The sequence below is a fragment of the Electrona antarctica genome (assembly GCF_951216825.1).
Source record: "Electrona antarctica genome assembly, chromosome: 11".
NCBI lineage: Eukaryota > Metazoa > Chordata > Actinopteri > Myctophiformes > Myctophidae > Electrona > Electrona antarctica.
The window spans coordinates 41,155,054-41,178,277 of NC_136792.1; the positions used below are offsets into that span (position 1 = coordinate 41,155,054).

General features: G+C 40.6%; 1 protein-coding gene across 1 annotated transcript; it reads left to right on the forward strand.

Moving 5' to 3' along the window:
* The first annotated feature begins 5,338 nt into the window (after nt 1-5,338).
* Nucleotides 5,339-21,949, forward strand: LOC306932707 (myosin heavy chain, fast skeletal muscle-like). The gene is made up of 41 exons (XM_079514610.1): nt 5,339-5,382; nt 5,775-5,993; nt 6,075-6,218; nt 6,327-6,483; nt 6,575-6,602; nt 6,695-6,806; nt 6,926-7,018; nt 7,107-7,170; nt 7,297-7,395; nt 8,436-8,539; nt 8,699-8,837; nt 9,110-9,228; nt 10,465-10,614; nt 10,706-10,876; nt 11,229-11,416; nt 11,606-11,721; nt 11,973-12,037; nt 12,299-12,386; nt 12,845-12,962; nt 13,048-13,171; nt 13,268-13,404; nt 13,730-13,985; nt 14,911-15,153; nt 15,356-15,532; nt 15,759-15,904; nt 15,992-16,082; nt 16,170-16,559; nt 17,001-17,127; nt 17,279-17,397; nt 17,486-17,682; nt 18,158-18,341; nt 18,420-18,585; nt 18,729-18,853; nt 18,984-19,292; nt 19,392-19,595; nt 19,680-19,805; nt 20,858-21,028; nt 21,111-21,215; nt 21,330-21,425; nt 21,586-21,714; nt 21,823-21,949. The coding sequence occupies exons 2-41, from the start codon at nt 5,787-5,789 to the stop codon at nt 21,841-21,843; spliced, it is 5,805 nt and encodes a 1,934-aa protein (XP_079370736.1). The 5' UTR covers nt 5,339-5,382; nt 5,775-5,786; the 3' UTR covers nt 21,844-21,949.
* The last annotated feature ends 1,275 nt before the right edge of the window (nt 21,950-23,224 follow it).

Below are 23,224 nucleotides of genomic sequence, written 5' to 3' on the forward strand. Positions count from 1 at the left end.
ATTTTCACAAACCAGCAATTTTCATTGGCTCATAAAAACTTCATTTTTTCACTTAAAAACAATGTACTGCGATTTTTTTGTCCGTATAGGTCCAGAGTTCACGTGTAGATGTTTTTGTGCATTTTGATCAAAGATCCTGTTTTTCATATAATTCAAAATGGTGGGTGATCTAAAGGTCAGAGGTCAAAAGTCAGAACACGAAAGTTGTTCGGCATGAGGAGACACATATGTGTATCAAAGTGTCATTGCCAACGGTCAAACGGTTCATGAGCTATGCACGTTCAAAGTCTGCATTTTCAATTGAGTGCTATAGCGCCACCATTTGGCCAATCGCCATGGGCTTTGCATAGTCACGGTTTGGCATGGCCCTCTACCAGATTACACGAAAACCGACTGCACGGTTCAGCCAGAACTGCTATTTTTGGTGGAAGGAGAAGAAGAAGAAAAGAAAAAAAACACAAAAACAATAAGTGGTCCCTTAACAATGAAAAACCTGAAAAATGGAGTTAGCTGGTTTCTGCCAGACAACGTTAAGCCTCTAGATTTGTGTTTTGGCAATTTTAGTATCTGCTTGATTCGATAGGCAAACTGTGACAATCTTGGACTGTATCAGAGAGACTGAGTGTGCATACATTAAATTAACTAGTCTTGTAATGAATCATTTGACAGGGAAATGTAATACTGAAATCACACTTTATTATGGGATCACATTAGGGGACCAGGGCCAACATTTTATCCCAGCCAGACATGCCTACAGCTGCAAAATGATCCACCACTGAATATTAACCTATTCCAAATAATTTATTTGACAAGATATAGTGACACCAAGTGAAGAAACCAAGCACTCTGCCACCCTCCCAGTTATACAGATTATGCTGTCAGCAGTGATTAAATTTATCACTAGCCACTTGGATACCACGTAGCAAGTTCACCTCATTCACTCCATACCGAGTATGGGATGAATGTTGTATCATTTACACTTGATGTGCTTTATTAATAGATGTTATGACTACTTGGATACTTTTGCCCTGTGAGGGGGTGTGGGGGGTGAAGGGTGTTATTGTCACTAAAGTAAAATAAGTAGGCCTACTCAGATTTTCCAAATAGTGTCAATCTTTTTCAGAAACAACAGATCTACAAACACAACACATCACATTGTAGCTCAGCTTTTTTCGAATAGCCAAAGTGTTAAGTTTTGTATTATACAATCTGCAAAGTAACAAGTAACTAAAGCTGTCAAATGCTATATGAAGTATAACAAACATGGAAAGTAAAGTAAAAGTATGACACTCACAACATTCATACAACAAGCATGCATCAATGTTTTAAAGGTCTGAGTGAGGCCTTATAGGCCTGACTCACACGGTCGCAACAGATTGATGCATGCTTGTTGTATGCAAAGGATGTGATACAGCTTTCCCCAATGCATTTCCAATGGGAGTCACATGGTTTGACAAAACATTTGTGTTGTATGAGGGGGAGGGGCGCAGTCGAAACACAGCCGAAAGCCATACAACAGCTTGTAGTCCAAAATGTTGTATCAAACCATGTGACTTCCATTGGAAATGCATTGGGGCGGCCATGACACTTACAACATTCATACAACAAGCATGCATAAATGTTTTAAAGGTCTGAGTGAGGCCCTACTGTGCATTGTGAGCACTGCACTTTATTTTATAGTACTTGAGTAGATGTACTTAGTTACTTTGCACCACTTTCACAGGATAAGCATGAAACAGCCCCAAGTGTACTAATTGCTATACAGTGCAGAGTCTTAACTTAAAATGTATAGTAGTAGTACATCACACAGATCTGTAGTGTAAGAAATGTGGCCGCAGTGACTTCACAAACACAAGCTCATTCCTCCTGTGTCCTCTCTAGCAAAGACCATTAGTTTGTATTGGAAAAACTGAAAAGACTGTGAGATCCACAGTCCACCTCCTCCTTTGAAGTTGGATAGCAGGTAAGTATACAAGTGATCATAAAGTAAAACACAGTAATCAAAGTCTGCTGCGATTATATCTCAACCTTTCAAAGTTTAAATGTAGTTTAAGGTAAAGCAAACATGCTAAAGTAACAAGTGAAAATAACATTAATTTCCGATAGACTTTATTGGTTGTTTAAAGTTAACTATTTCAAAAACTAATATTTGAAAAATAATGACATCACACACATTTTCTTTCCACTGTATATAACAACCCATTGAAACGTCAAAGCCATTAGAAACTCTGTTAGCTTCCCTGAAACACACAACCTTGGTTCTGGTGACTGGTGCAGATCTACAATGAGTTCACAATGTGTCGACGGGTTGTACGTCCATTTTCAAATAGCCTATATATAGGGATGAAAAAAAATAATGAACATAAAACATGAACATAAAAATAGGGGGCTGTTTGGAGGTGTGTCTATTCATTAAACACACTAGATTTGGGTTTAGGCTACTTTGTACCTGCTTGATTTTATATAGGCAAGCTGTGAGTGAAAACAAACTTGGACTGTATCAGCTGTGTGAGAGAAGCTGTGTTTGCAATTAAACATGGAAGGTGTCTGTTAACGAATGCATTTATGGTGAAATGTAATGCTGAAATGTGATGAGCACAAGGAATATAAATTGCGTTAGGTGAGACACGTTAATGGGCTGGAGGTTGAGTGATCAAGTGCCAGTGCTGCTCCTACATTGAAGCCAGTGCCTAAGACATCTGACATCAGGACATCTAACCTAAATCTGAACTGTGACAAAAAAAGATGAAAAATTACATCAAACCCCCCAAAACGTAACTGAAGCTTAAGAGTCCTCCTGAAATTAAATTCAGTGGAAGTGTGAAGCATACAATGGAAATACCAGTGGTGTAAAGTAACTAATTACATTTACTCAATTAATGGACAATTTTTAGGTACTTTTACTTAAGTGGAGTATTTGCAATTTTCAACACATTTACTTTCCTCACTGAATATTAAAATCATGTATCTGACAAGTCATGCTGTCATGACTATACCAAAACAGGCACCCCACACCCTGCCAATTATGCTATATTTATATCATAGCCACTGGCATGTCCATAAAGTTGACTCATAAACTTGATGCACCTCCAAGATGCACTATCCAGTGTCATGGGAATGGTTATGGACTATAAGGATGCTATTGCAATGTCAACAAGAAGGAAGAACCATTAAAGGCCATTCCTACTTTTACTTTCTGCATAGCATGCAATTAACAACTCATATAAGCCTGCTGAGCCTGTTGACACGAACCCACTGCAGAGGTGTTCCGCGTTTCATCTGGTGAGTGAGACTTCATCTGTCTTTCATAGTCCTACTAATGTGTTAGATATCTAAGCTATGCATAGTCATATAAATGTTTTAGAGATGTTAGCTAATCCTAGTCATATAAACCAGACATGTTAGCATTTCATTTGTGTGACTGCATACATACCACATAGCTACAAACATGATCCACTTAGTGGACAGCATAGTCCACATAGTGGACAGCATAATTGTCTCCACCAGGCCGAAGGCATAGGGAGAGAGTATGTTTTGCACTCCGTCCGTGTGTGTGTCCGTCCGTGCGTCCTTCTGTCTGTGTACAGCTAATCGATGCCAAATTTTGCACACACACCCCCTGGATGCCAACGATGATCCTCTGCCCCAAACTTTCCAGAACGGCCTGTTATAGTGCCACCAGGAGGCCGACTTTTGAAAAACACATTTTTTACATTACTCCTCCAGATTCTGTCCAAAAATCCCGCAAAATCGTTACACACTATCTCTATGGTCATGTGTTCAAGCCGCATCTGTCCGATATTTCATATTCCATCCTAATTGGCTAACATTGGCTTTCAAAGTTTCCAGGATTGGCCGTTTTGAACAAAAAGCCTCAAATCATGAACGCAGCGTGCAATTTACGTGAAATCTTTCATGGACTTACCTACTAGGCTGAGGAATATATCCCACCCTTTCCACATTGGCCTGTAACTTATAGTGCCACCAACAGGTGGAGTTTTGCAAAACACATTTTTGGAACAAAATGCCTCAAATCATGAACACAGCGTGCAATTTACGTGAAATCTTTCATGGACTTTCCTACTAGGCTGAGGAATATATCCCACCCTTTTCACATTGGCCTGTAACTTTGTTTTGTAAAACTCCACCAACTGGTGGAGTTTTGCAAAACACATTTTTTGGAACAAAATGCCTCAAATCATCCAATTGCCATCCAAGGATTTAAATGATTGACTGTATAGTATTTTATTTATAATTATGGTTTAGGCCAGATTGGAATTTTCTTTTGTTCATTAATTTCTATTTAAATTTTATTAAAATGAATTAAATTAAATTAAATTAAATTAAATTCTATTCTATTTAAATTATGTTATGATTAGTTAAATAATATAATAATTATTATTATTATTTTACTTGAGTACAGTTTGGCTAGTGTAACCACCTCTGAATGTAACCTTAATTCAAACAATGGAATGAAAGTGTATTAGAAAGGGGAAACATTATTTTAGCATGGCTTCAGTACGAAAAAAGAAGAAACTAGAAAAAGTGCCCCTCGGGCACAGGTCTCCACCAGGGCAGGTCAGGTTGTAGCCTCCTGGTGGCGCTATAATAGGCCAATGTAAAAAGGGCATGACATTTCTTCTTACTCCTTGCATTTTGTTCCAAAAATGTGTTTTGCAAAAATCCACATGTTGGTGGCGCTATAACAGGCCAATGTGAAAAGGGTGGGATATATTCCTCAGCCTAGTAGGAAAGTCTGTGAAAGATTTCACGTAAATTGCACGCTCCGTTCATGATTTGAGGCTTTTTGTTCAAAACGGGACAATCCTGCAAACTTTAGTTAGACAATTAGGATAGAATCTGAAATATCGGACAGATCCGTCTTGAACACATGACATGACTATAGAGATAGGGTGCAGGGATTTGCGGGATTTTTGGACAGAATAGACTAGAGTAATATTAAAAAAATTGCTTTTCATAAGTCGGCCTCCTGGTGGTGCTATAACAGCCCGTTCTGGACAATTTGGGGCAGAGGTTCATCGATGGCATCCATGGCATCTACCGGGTTAACGGTGCTAGAGATTAGAGAAACAAAGAAACGAGCAAATAACAAACAAACAAACAAATGAAAAGAAGTGAATGGGCAAGCATCATCTAATTTCATTGCATGCGGTGATAATATTGGATGGAATGGATCAATCTTTTCAGATGTGGAACTAATGGGTAATTTAAAAATGTCTCTCATGAAGTGCTGTGCGGCAAGAATGAACAATAGGATTCATATTACTAAACTCATGTTAATGACCTCAAAATTATGTTTCCCCCCCACACTTAGGACTTGTACTGCACTCAAGGTTTCACTGCTACTGGTAGAGGGGAAAAGTGAGTGTTCATAATTTTCTATTAAACCTAGCATAGTCCTACAATGATCTGCTCAGATGTCAAATCAGCAAAGGCGTCAACACCATCTATTGTCTGTCTGTAGAAAGGAATACCAGCACACACTTTTATTCCATTTATTCTTTGTATATTAAAGGTTCACACCCAGTAGTAGCAACAAATGTAGGCCCGTAGGCCTTCCTCAGTGTAAAATAAATATAAAATAAGCAGAGGAAGGCCAATGGGCTGAAACGTCCGTTTGTTGCTGCTGCTGGAGGTAAACCTTTAATAAACAAAGAATCCTAAATGGATAAATATTTAATGCTGGAATTCATTTCTATAGACTACCCGATATTCTTATATTGTGTGCTTCTCCTCTTCTCAAATGTCTACAGAAAGCCGCCACCATGAGTACGGACGAAGAGATGAAGCAGTACGGCTCTGCCGCCATTTATCTCCGTAAGCCAGAGAAGGAGAGAATGGAAGCTCAAAGTGCGCCCTTTGATGCCAAAACTATGTCATATGTGGCTGATAAGGGAGAGCTATACCTCAAGTGTAAGATTATAAGCAAGGATGGTGACAAAGTCACCGTGGAAACGCTGGACAAGAAAGATGTAGGTGTATCTAAAATCAAATAGTGGCACAGTACAACTGTAATCACATTACATTCTGAAGTTGTGCTTTTTCTTTTTTAGAAAAGAACTGTCCCTGAGGCGGATGTCACCCCTATGAACCCTCCCAAGTATGACAAGATTGAGGACATGGCCATGATGACCCACCTCACTGAAGCCACTGTCCTGTATAACCTCAAAGAGCGTTATGCAGCATGGATGATCTATGTAAGCTTTTCTACATGCTGAGAGCAGTACACTATATAACAAATGCAAACAAACTCATGGTTCTGAAGTTATGTTCAATGTTAATGTTCTCTCTCTTCTCCCCTTCAGACCTACTCTGGCTTGTTCTGTGCAACTGTGAACCCCTACAAGTGGCTCCCAGTGTATGACCAGGAGGTTGTAAATGCCTACAGAGGCAAGAAGCGTATTGAGGCTCCACCCCACATCTACTCTGTCTCTGACAACGCCTTTCAGTTCATGCTGATGGGTACGTACTAGTCAGGACAATGTAAACAAATACATAATGAGTTTGTGCTGTATATCCATGACTAAAAAAATATGTGCTTTACATTTTACAGATAAAGAAAACCAGTCTGTCCTGATCACGTAAGTTTCCATCATCTACTAGGCATTAAAAAAAGAACATTGTACACAAATTCACTAAGTGCATTTCTCTGAATGTATGCTTTTATAACCAGTGGAGAATCCGGTGCTGGGAAGACTGTGAACACCAAGCGTGTCATCCAGTACTTTGCAACAGCAGCGACTGCTAGTGGAGAGAAATCGGCGGCCGATGGTGGTAAAATTAAGGTACTGTATATGTATATGTTTTTAACTTTAACAAAAATGTTTTGGAACATAAAGCATTTATATGAAATATAGCAATTCAATTTAAAAGAATTAAGACCAAAATGTCTAAAACATTCTAGGGGTCACTGGAGGATCAGATTATTGCAGCCAATCCCTTGCTGGAGGCCTATGGTAATGCCAAGACTGTGAGGAATGACAACTCATCTCGCTTTGTAAGTGTAAAATAATGACATTTTATGGGTAAACCTGCAATAATTCCACAATGTAGACGGATGCAACTAATTGTGCTATATCAAACAGGGTAAATTCATCAGAATCCATTTCAACAGTGCGGGTAAATTGGCCAGTGCTGATATTGAGACATGTAAGTATGAAGTTCAGAGATGAGAAATTATATATTTGTTAATTTGAGGATTACATTTTGACTTATGTACAACCCATTATTATTATTATTATTATTATTATTAATTATGTTGTACAACCCATATAGATCTGCTGGAGAAGTCTAGAGTGACCTACCAGCTTCCTCTAGAGAGAGGTTACCATATCTTCTTCCAGATGATGACCGACCACATACCTGGGATTATTGGTAAGTGGAATTATACTGATGATGCAGTGAGAACATAAATTAACTAGAAAAGTCGCAATTTTGAAAAATTGCAAAGTGTGGTTGCCGCAATCGGTTACATAGGCCCCTCCCACTAATTATTCTAGCCAATTACAATGTCAAGTCACCCCTGTGATCATGTGGAAATAATTTGGAGGGGATTTATCCCCCCAAAAATAAAATTTCTTCAACAAATGGTTTTTTTTTTCTTTTGCATTTGCGGCACCACCTGTGGATGAAAATGGAATTGCTTTTTGCTCTGGGTTGATTAAACCACCCGTGACATGTGATTTAAATTTGGGATGGATTGGACGTTGTAAAATAGGCCCCTCCCACTTACTTTGGACGACGATTACGGCCTCACGATACGCACTATAAAAATTATGTCTGTGCTGTTTTAATCGGATAGGTCCGGAGATCATGTGTATAGATATTTGTGATATTTGGACATAATCTGTAGGACTCAGGAGGAGCAAAAAGTGTGTTTTGGAGAAAATTCTAAATGGCGGAAAATCTATCCTGACGTGGCCTATATGGGGAGATGCGTCATGACCCACGGAATCCAGGGAAAAATGTTACGACCTACGGTTCAAGAGTTATAAGCCAAAACATAAAGTGGGCTGTTATAGCGCCACAATATAGCCGACCAATATAATTATAAGTTAATTCATTTTAATAAGTATTATGAACCTGCCCTCCTAGTTTTGTAACTATAGCCCTTATGGAAAAAATACTTGAACGTGACTTTTCGAATTTTCTGATTCATGTCAATGGGGAAATGTAATGCACGAATACATTAATATCAATTAAACTATACAACATTTCTCTTAACAAAATACAAGCACACGATTCCCGATGAAGCCGGTCAAGTGCGTGCCATCAAAACTGTGGGATTAGTAGTGAAGCAAAGTTTAGGGTTACTCTAGAAAGAAGTAAAAAAAAAAGTGTTACTATTACTAGTCTGGTTGAACCACACTAATGAATAGAAACACATGTTCACACTTTTTTTAATCCCTTCTCAGAAAGTTGTCTCATCACCAACAACCCATACGACTTCCCGTTGATCAGCATGGGTCAGATCACTGTGGCCAGCATTGATGACAAAGTCGAGTTGGAGGCTACAGATGTAAATGGACATTATTTTACATTTCTAATACTCACTGTGCATTGCAGTCAGTTGCTCTGCAAAATACATTTTGTAAAGCAGTGGTTTTCAGGCCATGACCTCCCAAAATAATCCTATTTAAACTGGATTGCTAATATAATGCTTAATCTCAATCTTCAGGATGCTATTGGCATCCTGGGCTTCAATGTTGAGGAGAAAGCGTGCATCTACAAGTTCACCGGTGCAGTGATGCATCATGGAACGTTGATCTTCAAACAGAAGCAGCGTGAGGAACAGGCGGAGCCAGACGGCACGGAGGGTAAATTGCATCTTCAACAACAAATGTGATAGTCTTGTATTTATTTATATTTCAAAAGAACTAAGCTAAATATATTTTCAATATATTGTCATTATTTATTTATATTATACTGTTTATACTGAAGGTTATTTGGTTTACCTATATGGTCCTAGATTACTAGCTGTATGCATTCAATGTATTACCAATTGTGTTTACCTTGCTAAAATCGCACTCTGGATTAAGCGTCTGCTAAATGCCTGAATCGTAAATTGCAAATTGTATGATCATTTCAGTGTCTGACAAGATCTGCTACCTGTTGGGTCTGAACTCAGCGGATATGCTTAAGGCATACTGCTACCCCAGAGTTAAAGTGGGAAATGAATATGTCACTAAAGGACAAACTGTGCCACAGGTGAGTAAAGTTACATTATTTCCATGTTCTGATTTCATACACACCTTATAAGCTCCAACATTATTGTCTCAGCCAGGCTGAAGGCGAGGCAGAGATTATGTTTTGCACCATGTCCGTCGGTCTGTGTGCCTGTTTGTGTGTGTCTGTGTCAGCTAATCTCAGGCACTGTTTGGCCGCGAACTGTGCATGCACACTCCCTGGATCGGTGGATCCCAGAGCAGAACCTCTGCCCCAAATCTTTCAGATCGGCGTAATCGGCGCGCCACCAGGAGGTCGATTTTTGCAAAACACATGTTTTGATATCACTCCTAGTCCTACAGATTTGTCCAAACATCATGCAAACCGGTACACAGTATCTCTATATCCATTAAACTGAACAAAATGCATATGAACGCAGTGTGCAATTTCTGTGAAATTTTGCACGCATATTCCCACACAGCCGAGGAAGTAACGCCACTTGAAAAAATTCAAATCAGCCTCATGGTGGCACTATAACAGGCCGATTGGCATTTTTACAGGTAACTGCACCGATTTGCTTAAAACTTTGAATGCACACTCCCTAGAGGCCAAGGTAAAACCTTTGCCCTGCATTTTTGCTACAAAAACAACAGCACACTGCAGAAACATGTGCAGTTCCAAGTACCTCTACTGACATGTTTGGCGCCTGCTGGCCTAGTGGTCCAGGACAGGCGCATGCCACATATATAGGCTCTGCCCGTAGTGGGTTGTGTGTTTGAGTCCCGTTCATGACGACGTTTGGTGCATGTTTTTCCCGGTCTCTCTCTCCCTCTTTCCTGTCCATCTTCACTTGTATCTATCAATAAAGGCAAAAAAGCAAAAAACAAATCATTTAAAAAAACATTTCTTTCTGGCCTTGACAGCCCATACATCCAAATAGAGAAGTTGTATTTGTGAATTTGCCATTCACTTTATGCATGTGCATACCCTATTGTGTATCCAACCCCAAAACCCATCCCGCTCACTCAGATCAGCTAACACAGGGAAGCTGTCAACCTTCCCTAACGCACTCGGGCTCTCAAATTTGTGGAATAAACTTTCCATTGCAGTTAGATCTGCAGACAAACTCTGAATCTTCCACCGTAATCTGAAGATTCACCTCTTCAGACTCCACCCTAGCCCGTAGCACTTGGCCTAGCCTTGAAAACCTTGCAGGCTTATGCAAAGGCTAAAATTGCTTAAATTGTGTAACTCACTATAATGTTCCTTTTTCCGTAGACAATGAACTCAGTCAGTGCCTTGGCCAAGTCCATCTATGAGAAGCTGTTCTTGTGGATGGTCATTAGGATCAACGAGATGCTGGACACCAAGCAGCCGAGAAACTACTACATTGGTGTGCTGGACATCGCTGGTTTTGAAATCTTTGATGTAAGCATGGACTTGTTTTAAGTTGGAGACTAAATATTTTTGTCACAGTTACACATTTACAAGAGATTGGGCTAATGATATTTCCTCACAGTTCAACACCCTGGAGCAGCTGTGCATCAACTTCACCAATGAGAAACTGCAACAGTTTTTCAACCACACCATGTTTGTTCTGGAACAAGAAGAATACATGAAAGAGGGAATTCCCTGGGATCTCGTTGACTTCGGCATGGACTTGGCTATCTGCATTGAGCTCATTGAGAAGGTAGGTACTGTACATGTACTTGGCTGTCTGCAATTGAGCTGATTGAGAATGAAATACATACACTGTTGCATTGAGCTGATTGAGAAGGTATAGAATTATTATTAGTATAGCGTATTATATTATTATGTATTGCTATGGACTTAGGTGTCAGCATTGCGTTCATTGAAGGTATACAATTATTTTGTGCTTTAATGGACATCACACACACACACACACACACACACACACACACACACACACACACACACACACACACACACACACACACACACACACACACACACACACACGTATTTTTTGGTCATTGGCACTAAGCTTTTGTTGATTTGTCTCTTTTGTCTCCTTCCCAAAGCCCTTGGGCATCTTCTCCAGCCTTGAAGAGCAGTGCATGTTCCCAAAAGCTACAGACAAAAGTTTTGCAGAGAAGTTGATTGACCTGCATCTGGGGAAGAACAAGGCCTTTGAGAAACCCAAGCCTGGTAAAGGCAAGGGTGAGGCTCACTTCTCCCTGGTCCACTATGCTGGAACTGTGGACTACAGGTGAACAGAACCCTATAGTATGCCTATATGTACTGTATATATAATTATACATTATATATAATATAACCGGAACTGTGGACTACAGTTTTTGATGAATTGAGTATGGAGGACCCCAATGGAAACAAGTGATAGGCTTTTGTTAAAAAACTGTTAATAAAGTATTCAATCAATCCATCAATCAATCAACAGCATCACAGGATGGCTAGAGAAGAACAAGGATCCTCTCAACGACTCTGTGTGTCAGCTGTACCAGAAGTCTTCAGTGAAGCTGCTCTGTATGTTATATCCCCCACCTGAGCCTGAAGGTATGTTTATTACAATTGGTTTGGAGCATTTAGCATATTGGGAACTGGAGTTATGGCTGTACCCCATAGGAACACTGAGGGGGCGGGACATCAACAAATTAATATAGGACAATAATATAATGTGTGTTCTATCCCCCACCTGAGCCTGAAGGTATTGTTATATCAATACTATAAACATTCAGAATCTGACAAGAAGGGAAGCATTTTCATTCTATATAACTAATGATAACTCATGATTCTAATATAAACAGATAATACCAAGAAGGGAGGCAAGAAGAAGGGTGGTTCCATGCAGACTGTGTCTAGTGCTTTCAGGGTAAGAATATCTTTATTATTATCAACATATATCCCTGTAAGAATGAAGCGTTATTATTATCAACATTATATCCATGTAAGAAATAGTCTTTAAATGTTGGAATTAAAGTTTAAAATAGGGTTTATGTCGTTAAAGTACGTTTTGAAAACAATCTAAATCTGCAAAGTAAGTAGTATCTAAAGAGTTCAAATAATTATAGTGGAAGAAAAAGTACAACATTCTATTACTTTTGACTAATTATAAACCTTTATGTCTCAATAGGCAAACTTGCAGTTGCTGATGACCAACTTGAGGAGCACACATCCTCACTTTGTGCGTTGCCTGATTCCCAACGAGTCCAAGTGTCCAGGTAAACAGAAAAGAAACATTTGACGCCTTATCAATTCTCTCCTAGAGGCCCCAAGGAAGACCTTGGCTTGTAGTACTAAGCCAGGATGCGGAAAAGGCTTTCGACCAGGTGGAATATTCGTACTTGTTCTCAGTGATGGATTTTTTTTTACATTGGAGATAGGTTCATTACATGGATTAGGCTATTGTACAGCAACCCCACTGCAGCTATGAGACTGACTAACCAGACACTGTCCTCACAATTTGCTTTAGCTCTAGGGCCCTTTGCCCAGACAATTATAGCAAATGCTGACATATATGGGTACAACACAGAATACACTTAAAATATAAGATCTCCCTATGCAAATTACATTCTTTTGTATGTTTGTATTTTGGTTGACTAGTTTTGACTCATTAAATGCAACTTTGGCCAGTGCGTAACTATTTTGTTGTAATAATAATGAAGCAACATATTTACAGGACTGATGGAGAACTTCCTGGTCATCCACCAGCTGAGGTGTAATGGTGTGCTGGAGGGCATCAGAATTTGTAGAAAGGGCTTCCCAAGCAGAATCCCCTATGCTGACTTCAAGCAGAGGTATCAATTCCTTTTTCCAGCAGCTTTTAGTTCCAAACTTATTAACGGGAGGCATGCAAAATGACCATGAACTTCTGCAAAACAGATACAAAGTACTGAACGCCAGCGCATGTCCCGAAGGCGCGTTCATGGACAACAAGAAGGCATCTGAGAAGCTGCTTGGGTCCATTGACGTACCTGTTGACGAGTACAGGTTCGGACACACCAAGGTAAACACACTCCCAATCTGGTTTAACATTATGGACAGAGGACTAAAAATAGATTTTATGGTTGTTTAGTTACAGTGTTTGTGACATTGTATTCAGGTGTTCTTCAAAGCTGGTCTGCTGGGTGTCCTTGAAGAGATGCGAGATGAAAAGCTGGCTGCTCTGGTCGGCATGACTCAGGCACTCGCACGAGCTTACCTCATGAGGAAGGAGTTTGTCAAGATGACGGCTAGGAGGTACTTTGAAAACATCTATTCAATAAAATAAATAAAGTGTCAAATCACTATAATAAAATAGCAAAAATTGCAGAGCAAGCTTTTGATGATGGTGGCAAGGAAAAATCTCCTTAATAAACAGCAGAAGAAACCTCGGGCAGAATCAGGATATAGCATGGGGGGTCATCCTGCATTTACATTGCGGCAGTTAAAAACAATAATACCAACAGCAATAATAACAACAATAGTACAACTATAATGACACAATTATATAATAACAGCCTGCAGGCGTATTACATGGAAACCCTCAATCTGCATTTCAATCATGATCCACTGTTGTCCACAGAGAGGCCATTTACACCATCCAGTTCAACTTGCGCTCATTCGTCAATGTGAAACACTGGCCATGGATGATGGTCTACTACAAGATCAAGCCTCTCTTGCAGAGTGCTGAGACTGAGAAGGAGCTGCAGAACATGAAGGAGAACTATGAAAAGATGAAGACTGACCTGGCCACTGCCCTGGCCTTGAAGAAGACACTGGAAGAGAAATTGATAGCTGCGGTGCAGGAGAAGAATAACCTTGCATCGGCATCGGCATCAGTAAGTAGCTACACTTGTACAGGAAATGTTGCTAATATTTCATATTGTTTATCATCTTAAAAGGCAAGACTACTTTTTTTTTAGGTTTGAGTTGTATAGTTACATTGCCATGATGTAACTCCAAAGGTGGACAAGAAATCAAAAATAATTGCTCCATTGATTAGAAATTGATAATTCAAAATATTCTCCTCGTTGACTTACAGTGTACGCTGAAAGAGCTCTCAAAGTCACTCTTTTAAATGAACACAAACAAAATTGATTCAGACAATATGAGCATCACCAAACCCAGTACCGTTTTTGTTTTTAATAATAATGTTAACTTCCTGTTGAATTTACTATTTGAAGATCTGGATCTGGATCCACGGATCCAGTCCGGGTTTTCTTCCTATAAAAATGGCAAAATCAACAGGAATTTTTATTAAAAAAAACCTAACAGAACTGGGTTTGGTGATGCTCTATATTGTCTGAATCAACTTTGTTTGTTTGTTTACGTACTAAAAGAGTGACTTTGAGAGCGTAGGTCGAAACGTTAGTCGTTCTGTATACTAGTACCTAATAAAAGGCTCTAAATGTCCGTGCTGCTCCAGTGTCCTCTCCTCCTTCAGTGACTTTGTGAGCTGTTTCAGTGTACAATGTAAGTCAATGAGGAGAATATTTAGAATGATCAATTTCTAATTGCTAGAGCAATTCTTTTTGATTTCTTGTCCACATTTGGATAACATCATGACAAGGTAAATACACAACCCAAACCTCTACCAAAGTGATATTGCCCTTTAAATCTTTTATCTAAAGTAGAATGTATAAGTAGAGTCGACCACCAGGCATTCTCTGCCATGGTAGAGAATGCCTGGTGGTCGAACGGCTGTTCAGTACAAGGGCCTGACCCAATTTGACATTCTTCAAATTCATTTTCATTGACAACTAGGGAGACGAGGCTCTGAATGATGCTGAGGAGAGATGTGAAGGTCTTATTAAAAGTAAGATCCAGTTGGAGGCAAAGCTCAAAGAGACGACCGAGAGACTGGAGGACGAGGAGGAGATCAATGCAGAACTGACTGCCAAGAAGAGAAAGCTGGAGGATGAATGCTCTGAGCTCAAGAAGGACATTGATGACCTGGAGCTCACCTTGGCCAAAGTGGAGAAGGAGAAACATGCCACTGAAAACAAGGTATAGATTATACTCAAGATCATACACTCTAGTTACAGACTTGTAAGGGTCAATCTATACTGTCAGAGTTACAGACTTGTAAGGGTCAATTCAGAACCCCCCTCCCCTAAAGGAACCCTGAGAGTCCCTGGAATCCACTTTGAAAAGCACTGATTGAATTTGAGCCATTCTATGACAACACATTATGTTTTGCTTCTATCAGGTGAAGAACCTGACTGAGGAGATGGCGTCTCAGGATGAGAGCGTCGCTAAGCTGACCAAGGAGAAAAAAGCCCTCCAAGAGGCCCATCAGCAAACCCTGGATGACCTGCAGGCAGAGGAGGACAAAGTCAACACTCTGACCAAGGCCAAGACCAAGCTGGAGCAGCAAGTTGACGATGTGAGTTTACCAAAGGGAATCAGATGTTTTGAATTTAAAGATGGTGTCGTGATTTTTTTCCACCCTAAAACATAATCATCAGGTATTATCATTATATGAGGTGGACAATTTTTTTTCAAAAAAGTGTACAAAGAAAACTGGAAAAGATACAAATATCACGGCACTCCATCTTTAATATATTTTTTATTGTTTTACTGATTAACAACAACAATATATTGTTGTGCAGTTGGAGGGTTCTCTGGAGCAAGAGAAGAAGCTCCGCATGGACCTGGAGAGAGCCAAGAGAAAGCTTGAGGGTGATCTGAAACTGGCCCAGGAATCCATCATGGACCTGGAAAATGACAAGCAGCAATCTGACGAGAAGATAAAGAAGTAATGTGCACCAACAATATGAAATGTCATGGAGTGAAACCACCTGCAGAATGATGCTAAAATATGACTATTGACTGTATTCAACAGGAAGGACTTTGAAGTAAGCCAGCTTCTGAGTAAGATTGAGGATGAACAATCTTTGGGGGCCCAGCTGCAGAAGAAGATCAAAGAACTCCAGGTATTTTTATTTTCTGTAAAATCATTAATAATAAGTAAGTGTGAATGGTTATTTTCAGATGTTAATCTAACATCATTCATTTGAAAGGCTCGTATTGAAGAACTGGAGGAGGAGATCGAGGCAGAGCGTGCCGCTCGTGCCAAAGTGGAGAAGCAGAGAGCCGATCTCTCCAGGGAACTTGAAGAGATCAGTGAGAGGCTGGAGGAAGCTGGAGGTGCCACCGCCGCTCAGATCGAGATGAACAAGAAGCGCGAGGCTGAGTTCCAGAAGGTGCGTCGTGACCTTGAAGAGTCCACCCTGCAGCATGAGGCCACTGCTTCTGCTCTCCGTAAGAAACAGGCCGACAGCGTGGCGGAACTGGGTGAACAGATCGACAACCTCCAGAGAGTCAAGCAGAAACTGGAGAAGGAGAAGAGTGAATACAAGATGGAGATCGATGACCTGTCCAGCAACATGGAGGCTGTTGCTAAGGCAAAGGTATGATGGAATGCCATGGTATAATATCATTCTTGAGACAAACAAACATGTTTAAAGTGACTAAAGTGAAATGAAATACTCAAATTTTAAAACTGATAGTTCCACATGTGTGGGGCATTGAAAGGCAGTCTTTATAGCTCAGATTTAACAGTGGGAATGTTTCATACAAGTAATCTTGTGAACGAGTATGCACTCTAAATGTTATTAATCTGTTAAGATAATTAGGCAAATGTTAAGTGTTTAAGGCTTTAAAAACAGTGCAGTGCTGTTCTCTCCTCATAGCTAATGATGGCCAAGCAACCCAGTGATGGGTAAGGAAACCATACAGTTATAAACCGGAGGGCTGAAATATAGACTATATCGATTGGCTTTGCTTTAAATCGAAGCAATGAACCTATCTGAAAAAAAAGATGATTGAACATGTATAATGCTCGTTTCCAGGGAAATCTTGAGAAGATGTGCCGCACCCTTGAGGACCAACTTAGTGAAATCAAGGCCAAGAGTGATGAAAACGTTCGCCAGATCAATGATATCGGCGCTCAGAGAGCAAGACTGTTGACAGAGAACGGTAAATGTTCATTTAATCATAAATCATTTGACTACATGGTTTGTCGATGGTACTTGCACAAATTTACCATAATTAGAGATAATGCTTTTGATCAACAGTTATCCCAGCCACCGATGATATGTTTGAAATTAATATCCAAATTTCTAATTAGGTGAGTTTGGTCGTCAACTGGAGGAGAAAGAAGCTCTGGTCTCTCAGCTCACAAGAGGCAAGCAGGCCTTCACCCAACAGATTGAGGAGTTGAAGAGACTTGTTGAAGAGGAGGTTAAGGTGAGGAACAGATTATTTTCTATTTTAGTTTCATATTCTTTGTCATTTCATTCAGCTGACATTGTTTTTTTCCATTTTCTTCTGACAGGCAAAGAATGCCCTTGCTCATGCTGTGCAATCAGCTCGCCATGACTGTGACCTTCTGAGGGAGCAGTTTGAGGAGGAGCAGGAGGCGAAGGCAGAGCTGCAGCGTGGAATGTCCAAGGCCAACGCTGAGGTGTGTCAGTGGAGGAGCAAGTATGAGACTGATGCTGTCCAACGCACTGAGGAGCTGGAGGAGGCCAAGTAAGTCAGCAGTGTTTTTACCATAGACAGACCCGCTCCCACTATTAATTTAAACAGAAGTTGCTCACTGGCGTTTGAAGCACCCGGAAGAACGCTCTACAAGTGCTAACTCGTGAACGAGTTAGCACTTTTGCTCGAGCTACATGCACAAGCAAAACCGCCTGCCTGCAGTTGCAGCTTTGGCCAGAAGGGTTGGGCGACTTCAACGTTTCCGTTTCAGGTACCACTAGGCCTGTCGCCCAATCGCAATTATCTGAGATAATCGCTTGAGATAAATGAAAAAATGGGCATAATTGTCAAAATCGTGATAATCATTTCAATGTTGAAAAAAATTCATATTTTTTCCAACATTTTCAGAAAGAGTGGAATTATCAGATGTACAAGCTCAAAATGCATCACGCATCTTTCCCGTGGCACCACTCACTATACAAAATATTGCCACAATAATCGAATTCCATTGAAAACTGATCAACAGGAAGAAGCTCGCCCAGCGTCTTCAGGAAGCTGAGGAGCAAATCGAGGCTGTGAATTCCAAGTGTGCCTCTTTGGAGAAGACCAAACAGAGACTCCAGGGTGAAGTGGAAGACCTCATGATTGATGTGGAGAGGGCCAATGGTTTGGCTGCCAATCTTGACAAGAAACAGAGGAACTTCGATAAGGTGCTTTGACATACATCATTACAAAATAATGTGTCCTTAAAGTGGGGTAAATGACAAATCATTACAAATTGTATGCAGGTCCTGGCAGAATGGAAGCAGAAATTTGAAGAGGGACAGGCAGAACTGGAGGGAGCTCAGAAAGAGGCTCGTTCTCTCAGCACTGAGTTGTTTAAGATGAAGAATTCCTACGAGGAGTCTCTGGACCAACTGGAGACCATGAAGCGTGAAAACAAGAACCTGCAACGTACGTTTTTGTATCATTCTTTCAAGAGCAACAGTAAAAAAACAACAACAACAACCGATCAAATGGTGGATCAGGTTACAACTTTATTAAAATGCAAATACAAAATATTTGCTGACTGATTCATTACTTTCAATCCACTGCAGAGGAGATATCAGACCTGACTGAACAGATCGGTGAGACTGGAAAGAGCATCCATGAGCTGGAGAAGTCCAAGAAGCAGACAGAGACAGAGAAGTCAGAGATCCAGACAGCCTTAGAGGAAGCGGAGGTATTACAATTTTAGGTTATAGATGTCTGTATTTTCTTTTTCTTTCAATATGTTTTACATTCAAACAGTGTAGCAGTATAATGATGGATGTTTTATTAAAACAACCTTTTGATCCTGTATTGCATTTCAGGGTACTTTGGAGCACGAGGAGTCCAAGATTCTCCGTGTCCAGCTGGAGCTCAACCAGATCAAGGGTGAGGTGGACAGGAAGCTGGCAGAGAAGGATGAAGAGATGGAGCAGATCAAGAGGAACAGCCAGAGGGTGGTTGACTCCATGCAGAGCACTCTGGACTCTGAGGTCAGGAGCAGAAATGATGCCCTTAGAATCAAGAAGAAGATGGAGGGAGACCTGAACGAGATGGAGGTTCAGCTGAGTCACGCCAACCGCCAGGCTGCTGAGGCCCAGAAGCAGCTGAGGAACGTTCAGGGACAGCTTAAGGTGCAAAACATATTTAGACACATCTTCAAACAATGGAACTGCTTTGAACTGCTTTGATGTTTCTCTTATCGTGACCACCTCAAATGTGATTTATTTTAGGATGCCCAAGTGCACCTTGATGAAGCTAGCAGAGGCCAAGCAGATAGCTTGGAGCAAGCTGCTATGGTGGAGCGTAGGAACGGCCTAATGGTCGCTGAGATCGAGGAGCTGAGAGTGGCTCTGGAACAGACAGAGAGAGGCCGCAAAGTGGCTGAGCAAGAACTGACGGATGCCAGTGAGCGCGCTGGACTGTTGCACTCTCAGGTAAGTAAATGGAAAAACTCAACAAGATATTTTTAACATACAACTCATTCATACTTGCATTGCTAAACTGAATCTTTATTTTAGAACACAAGCCTTGTGAACACCAAGAAGAAACTTGAAACTGACCTGATCCAGGTCCAAGGTGAAGTGGATGACAGTGTTCAAGAAGCAAGGAATGCTGAGGAGAAGGCCAAGAAAGCCATCACTGATGTGAGTTAGGAGCTCTGCCTCTTATCCAATATACCAGGACAATTAGACATCCTTATGGAAGGCTGGATCCTTGTGGAAGAATTCCACACCCACATTCCTTTAGGTGCCGACACAGAGGTGGCGACATACATTTTATTTCTGTTCAGAAGTTCTTTCAGTACTGTACCTTCATGATGCTCAGTTTTACTTTTCTTTCGCATTAGTGTTCGGGTGAATTTCACCCGTGTTTAGTGAGAGAGTGATCCCACAATGGGCTTTTGATTTGCTTTTTCTTTTTTGCTATTCTTTTCACTGGATCATTCTCACATGTCCCAGGAATGGGTGGACCAAAGGAGAAGTTCGCAGCTCCATTATTAACACGCTAGCATTTGTTGAAAAATTAGGAATCTAATTCTAATCTAAATCTAATTTTGAAAAGCCACATTTCCAGTCTACTGGAAGTAGTATTAACCTAGGAAGCTGAACGGAGCCTGGACAGGCCTCGTTTACAATATGAATCCAAACCGGGGCACTGGAGAGCTCCACATCGTCGGCTCTGTGCCGTCAAAGAAACGTTGTTTTGATCAAAATGCCATCTGGGACAAGGAATAGGAGATACAGGCGATTGAAAGAAACTATAGAATGGATTATTATGGCGACGACGATCTAAGATGGGCGATCCAGTGCTGTGCTAACAACATAGCTAGCTAACGGGCTAACGTAAGTAGCATTATGGCTCGATCGATCGAATGCACTATAAAAGCGCAATTAATCAACGGCAATGGCGGTAAGCGTTGTATCGCTTAAGAATTGCTGAAAGAATTGACTTTTTTTTTAAATATAATTTTAAATAATTCCCATGTTTTTCACAGCCTATGATGTTTCCCTCTGGTCTTATGACCACGATTAGTATCTGTTTATTACCCTATTATTACCTGTTATATTACAACATATTTTCTCGCAGTCAACATGTGAATTTATTTAAATGTAATCCATGTACCATGTTTGTCAAGTGTGCAGTGACATGATTATTTCCTTGCGGGACAATGAAGTACATTTGATCTTCTTTCCAGGCTTCTATGATGGCCGAGGAGCTGAAGAAGGAGCAGGACACCAGCTCTCACCTGGAGAGGATGAAGAAGAACCTGGAGGTCACAGTCAAGGACCTGCAGCACCGTCTGGATGAGGCTGAGAACCTGGCTATGAAGGGAGGCAAGAAGCAGCTCCAGAAACTGGAGGGCAGGGTAAGATGTGGTTTACTTCAACACAGCTTATAGTCAATGAAATAAGAATAAGTAATTTCATAGTGCATCATTCTTTGTGAAGGTGCGTGAACTGGAGGGAGAGGTCGACACTGCACAGAGAGGTGGAGCAGACGCTATTAAAGGTGTCCGCAAGTACGAGAGGAGAGTGAAGGAGCTGACATACCAGGTACTGTATATGATGTTCACTTAAATATCCATCATGCCACTAACTAAATTAATAGATTGCATGAACTACAAAATACAAAGATCTATAAATGTCATAAATTCACTCTCACTTCAGACTGAAGAGGACAAGAAGAATCTTGCCAGGCTTCAGGATCTGGTAGACAAACTGCAGATGAAGGTGAAGGGCTACAAGAGGCAGGCTGAGGAAGCGGTAAGACAATATACATCTTTAGTTGTGTTCGCCATGGGCTAACATGAACATTAGCCACAACCACACTTTACAGTTTTTATGAAATTGTCTTGCTTGGACTATAATTGTAAGGTGCTCTTTTCAAATATTGAGGCTTTGAACCATCTCTATCATATTGTAGGAGGAAGCAGCCAACACTCACCTGTCTAAGTGCAGAAAGGTTCAGAATGAGCTAGAGGAGGCAGAGGAGCGTGCTGACATCGCTGAATCCCAGGTCAACAAGATGAGAACTAAAAGTCGTGACTCTAAGGTAAATACATGTGCAATATCAAGGTTTATTATGTTGGCTGTCTAAGATGGCTAAGATTTAACAAAATAAATCATGTTGAATATCTAATAGCATGCTCCTATTTTACAGGGAAAGGAGGCTGCTGAATAACTTCTCCAATACAACTCACCATAAAAACTCATAAAATATGACCCATTGTATTCAAAAAGTCATACAATATGACCCATTGTATTCAATAAAGGTGTCATTTCATGTATTCATTGTACATTGTATTCATTACTTCACTTTGTATTGTCAGGTTTGTCAGAGTATTCTGGTTTCAATTAACTCACACGTCCACTATATACTATTTTGTAAAACCATTGCAAGGATATATATTACGAACCTTCTGACCATATATGGGGTCTTGGCTCCAAAGGAGTAATATATGAGTGCTGTCAAGGATCACAAACCCATTCAAGCAAAAGTGTACATTTATTGAGAAAAAGGTTTCACAGTAGCTAGAAGATAGGGCAAGCATGTATATATATCAGATAGGGCAAGCATGTATATATATCAGGGGAAGATAGGGCAAGCATGTATATATATCAGGGTGGCTAATGCTAAAACAACAAACCCCCCCCAACCCTACCTAGAAAAGAAACAATCCTAAACTACACCAAAAAGAAAATTACACTCTAGGCTCCCTGACTAAACAGAAACAATGGGCCAAAACTGGGGCAACGAAAGAAAATAGCAGCACACCCTTACCATACAGCTTCCCTTTATTCTTATGACACAGGAAAAGGGTTTGAGATACTTTGACAGCAGTTTGCATACAAAGATGACTAGGTTGGTCTGTTCTTTAAACACACAGTAAATAAAGAAACCTCGAACTAAGCAGGTGAGGCACACAGCCTACAGACACTACCCTAGCTACAGACTGGGTTCAGCAGCACAGGTGACGGATGGCAAGACTGACGAGGAGCTTCTCCCAGGCTTTTATACTGGTGGCTGGCTGATTGAAAATGAGGCCCAGGTGTCTCCAGACACCAAGCCACTCCTCCAATCCACCCTCCAATCATCATACAGCACTGAAACACACTGACAGTGGATTAAACACAAACCACAACAACACAAGGCCACATAGGGCCGTAACAATATATAAATGTACTTAAAGCAGCACTATATGTAACTTTCCTCTTCTATGGATTTGAACTTGAACCCAGTTTAATGTGTGTTGTGCTGAAATGTTACCATTGATCTAATAGAGCTGGCCTGCTTGCTCAGGGGATAAATTGAATCTTTTTTTTTTATAATAATTTTTATCCCACGATTTTGTAACCCATTTTTCACCCCTGTGTCAATTATCTAATGTGATCCTGGGCTCTACACACCCTCCGCCAACCTAGTCCCCATATATGGTGGACATGGGGAGAGCAACGGACTTGAACTCATGCTTCCCTTATGCCTGAGTGTCCAAGTTGCTCCTTTACACCTGACAGGGAGTTTCCTTGGTTGGAAGTAGCGCGTGGAGGGAACACGTTATTCC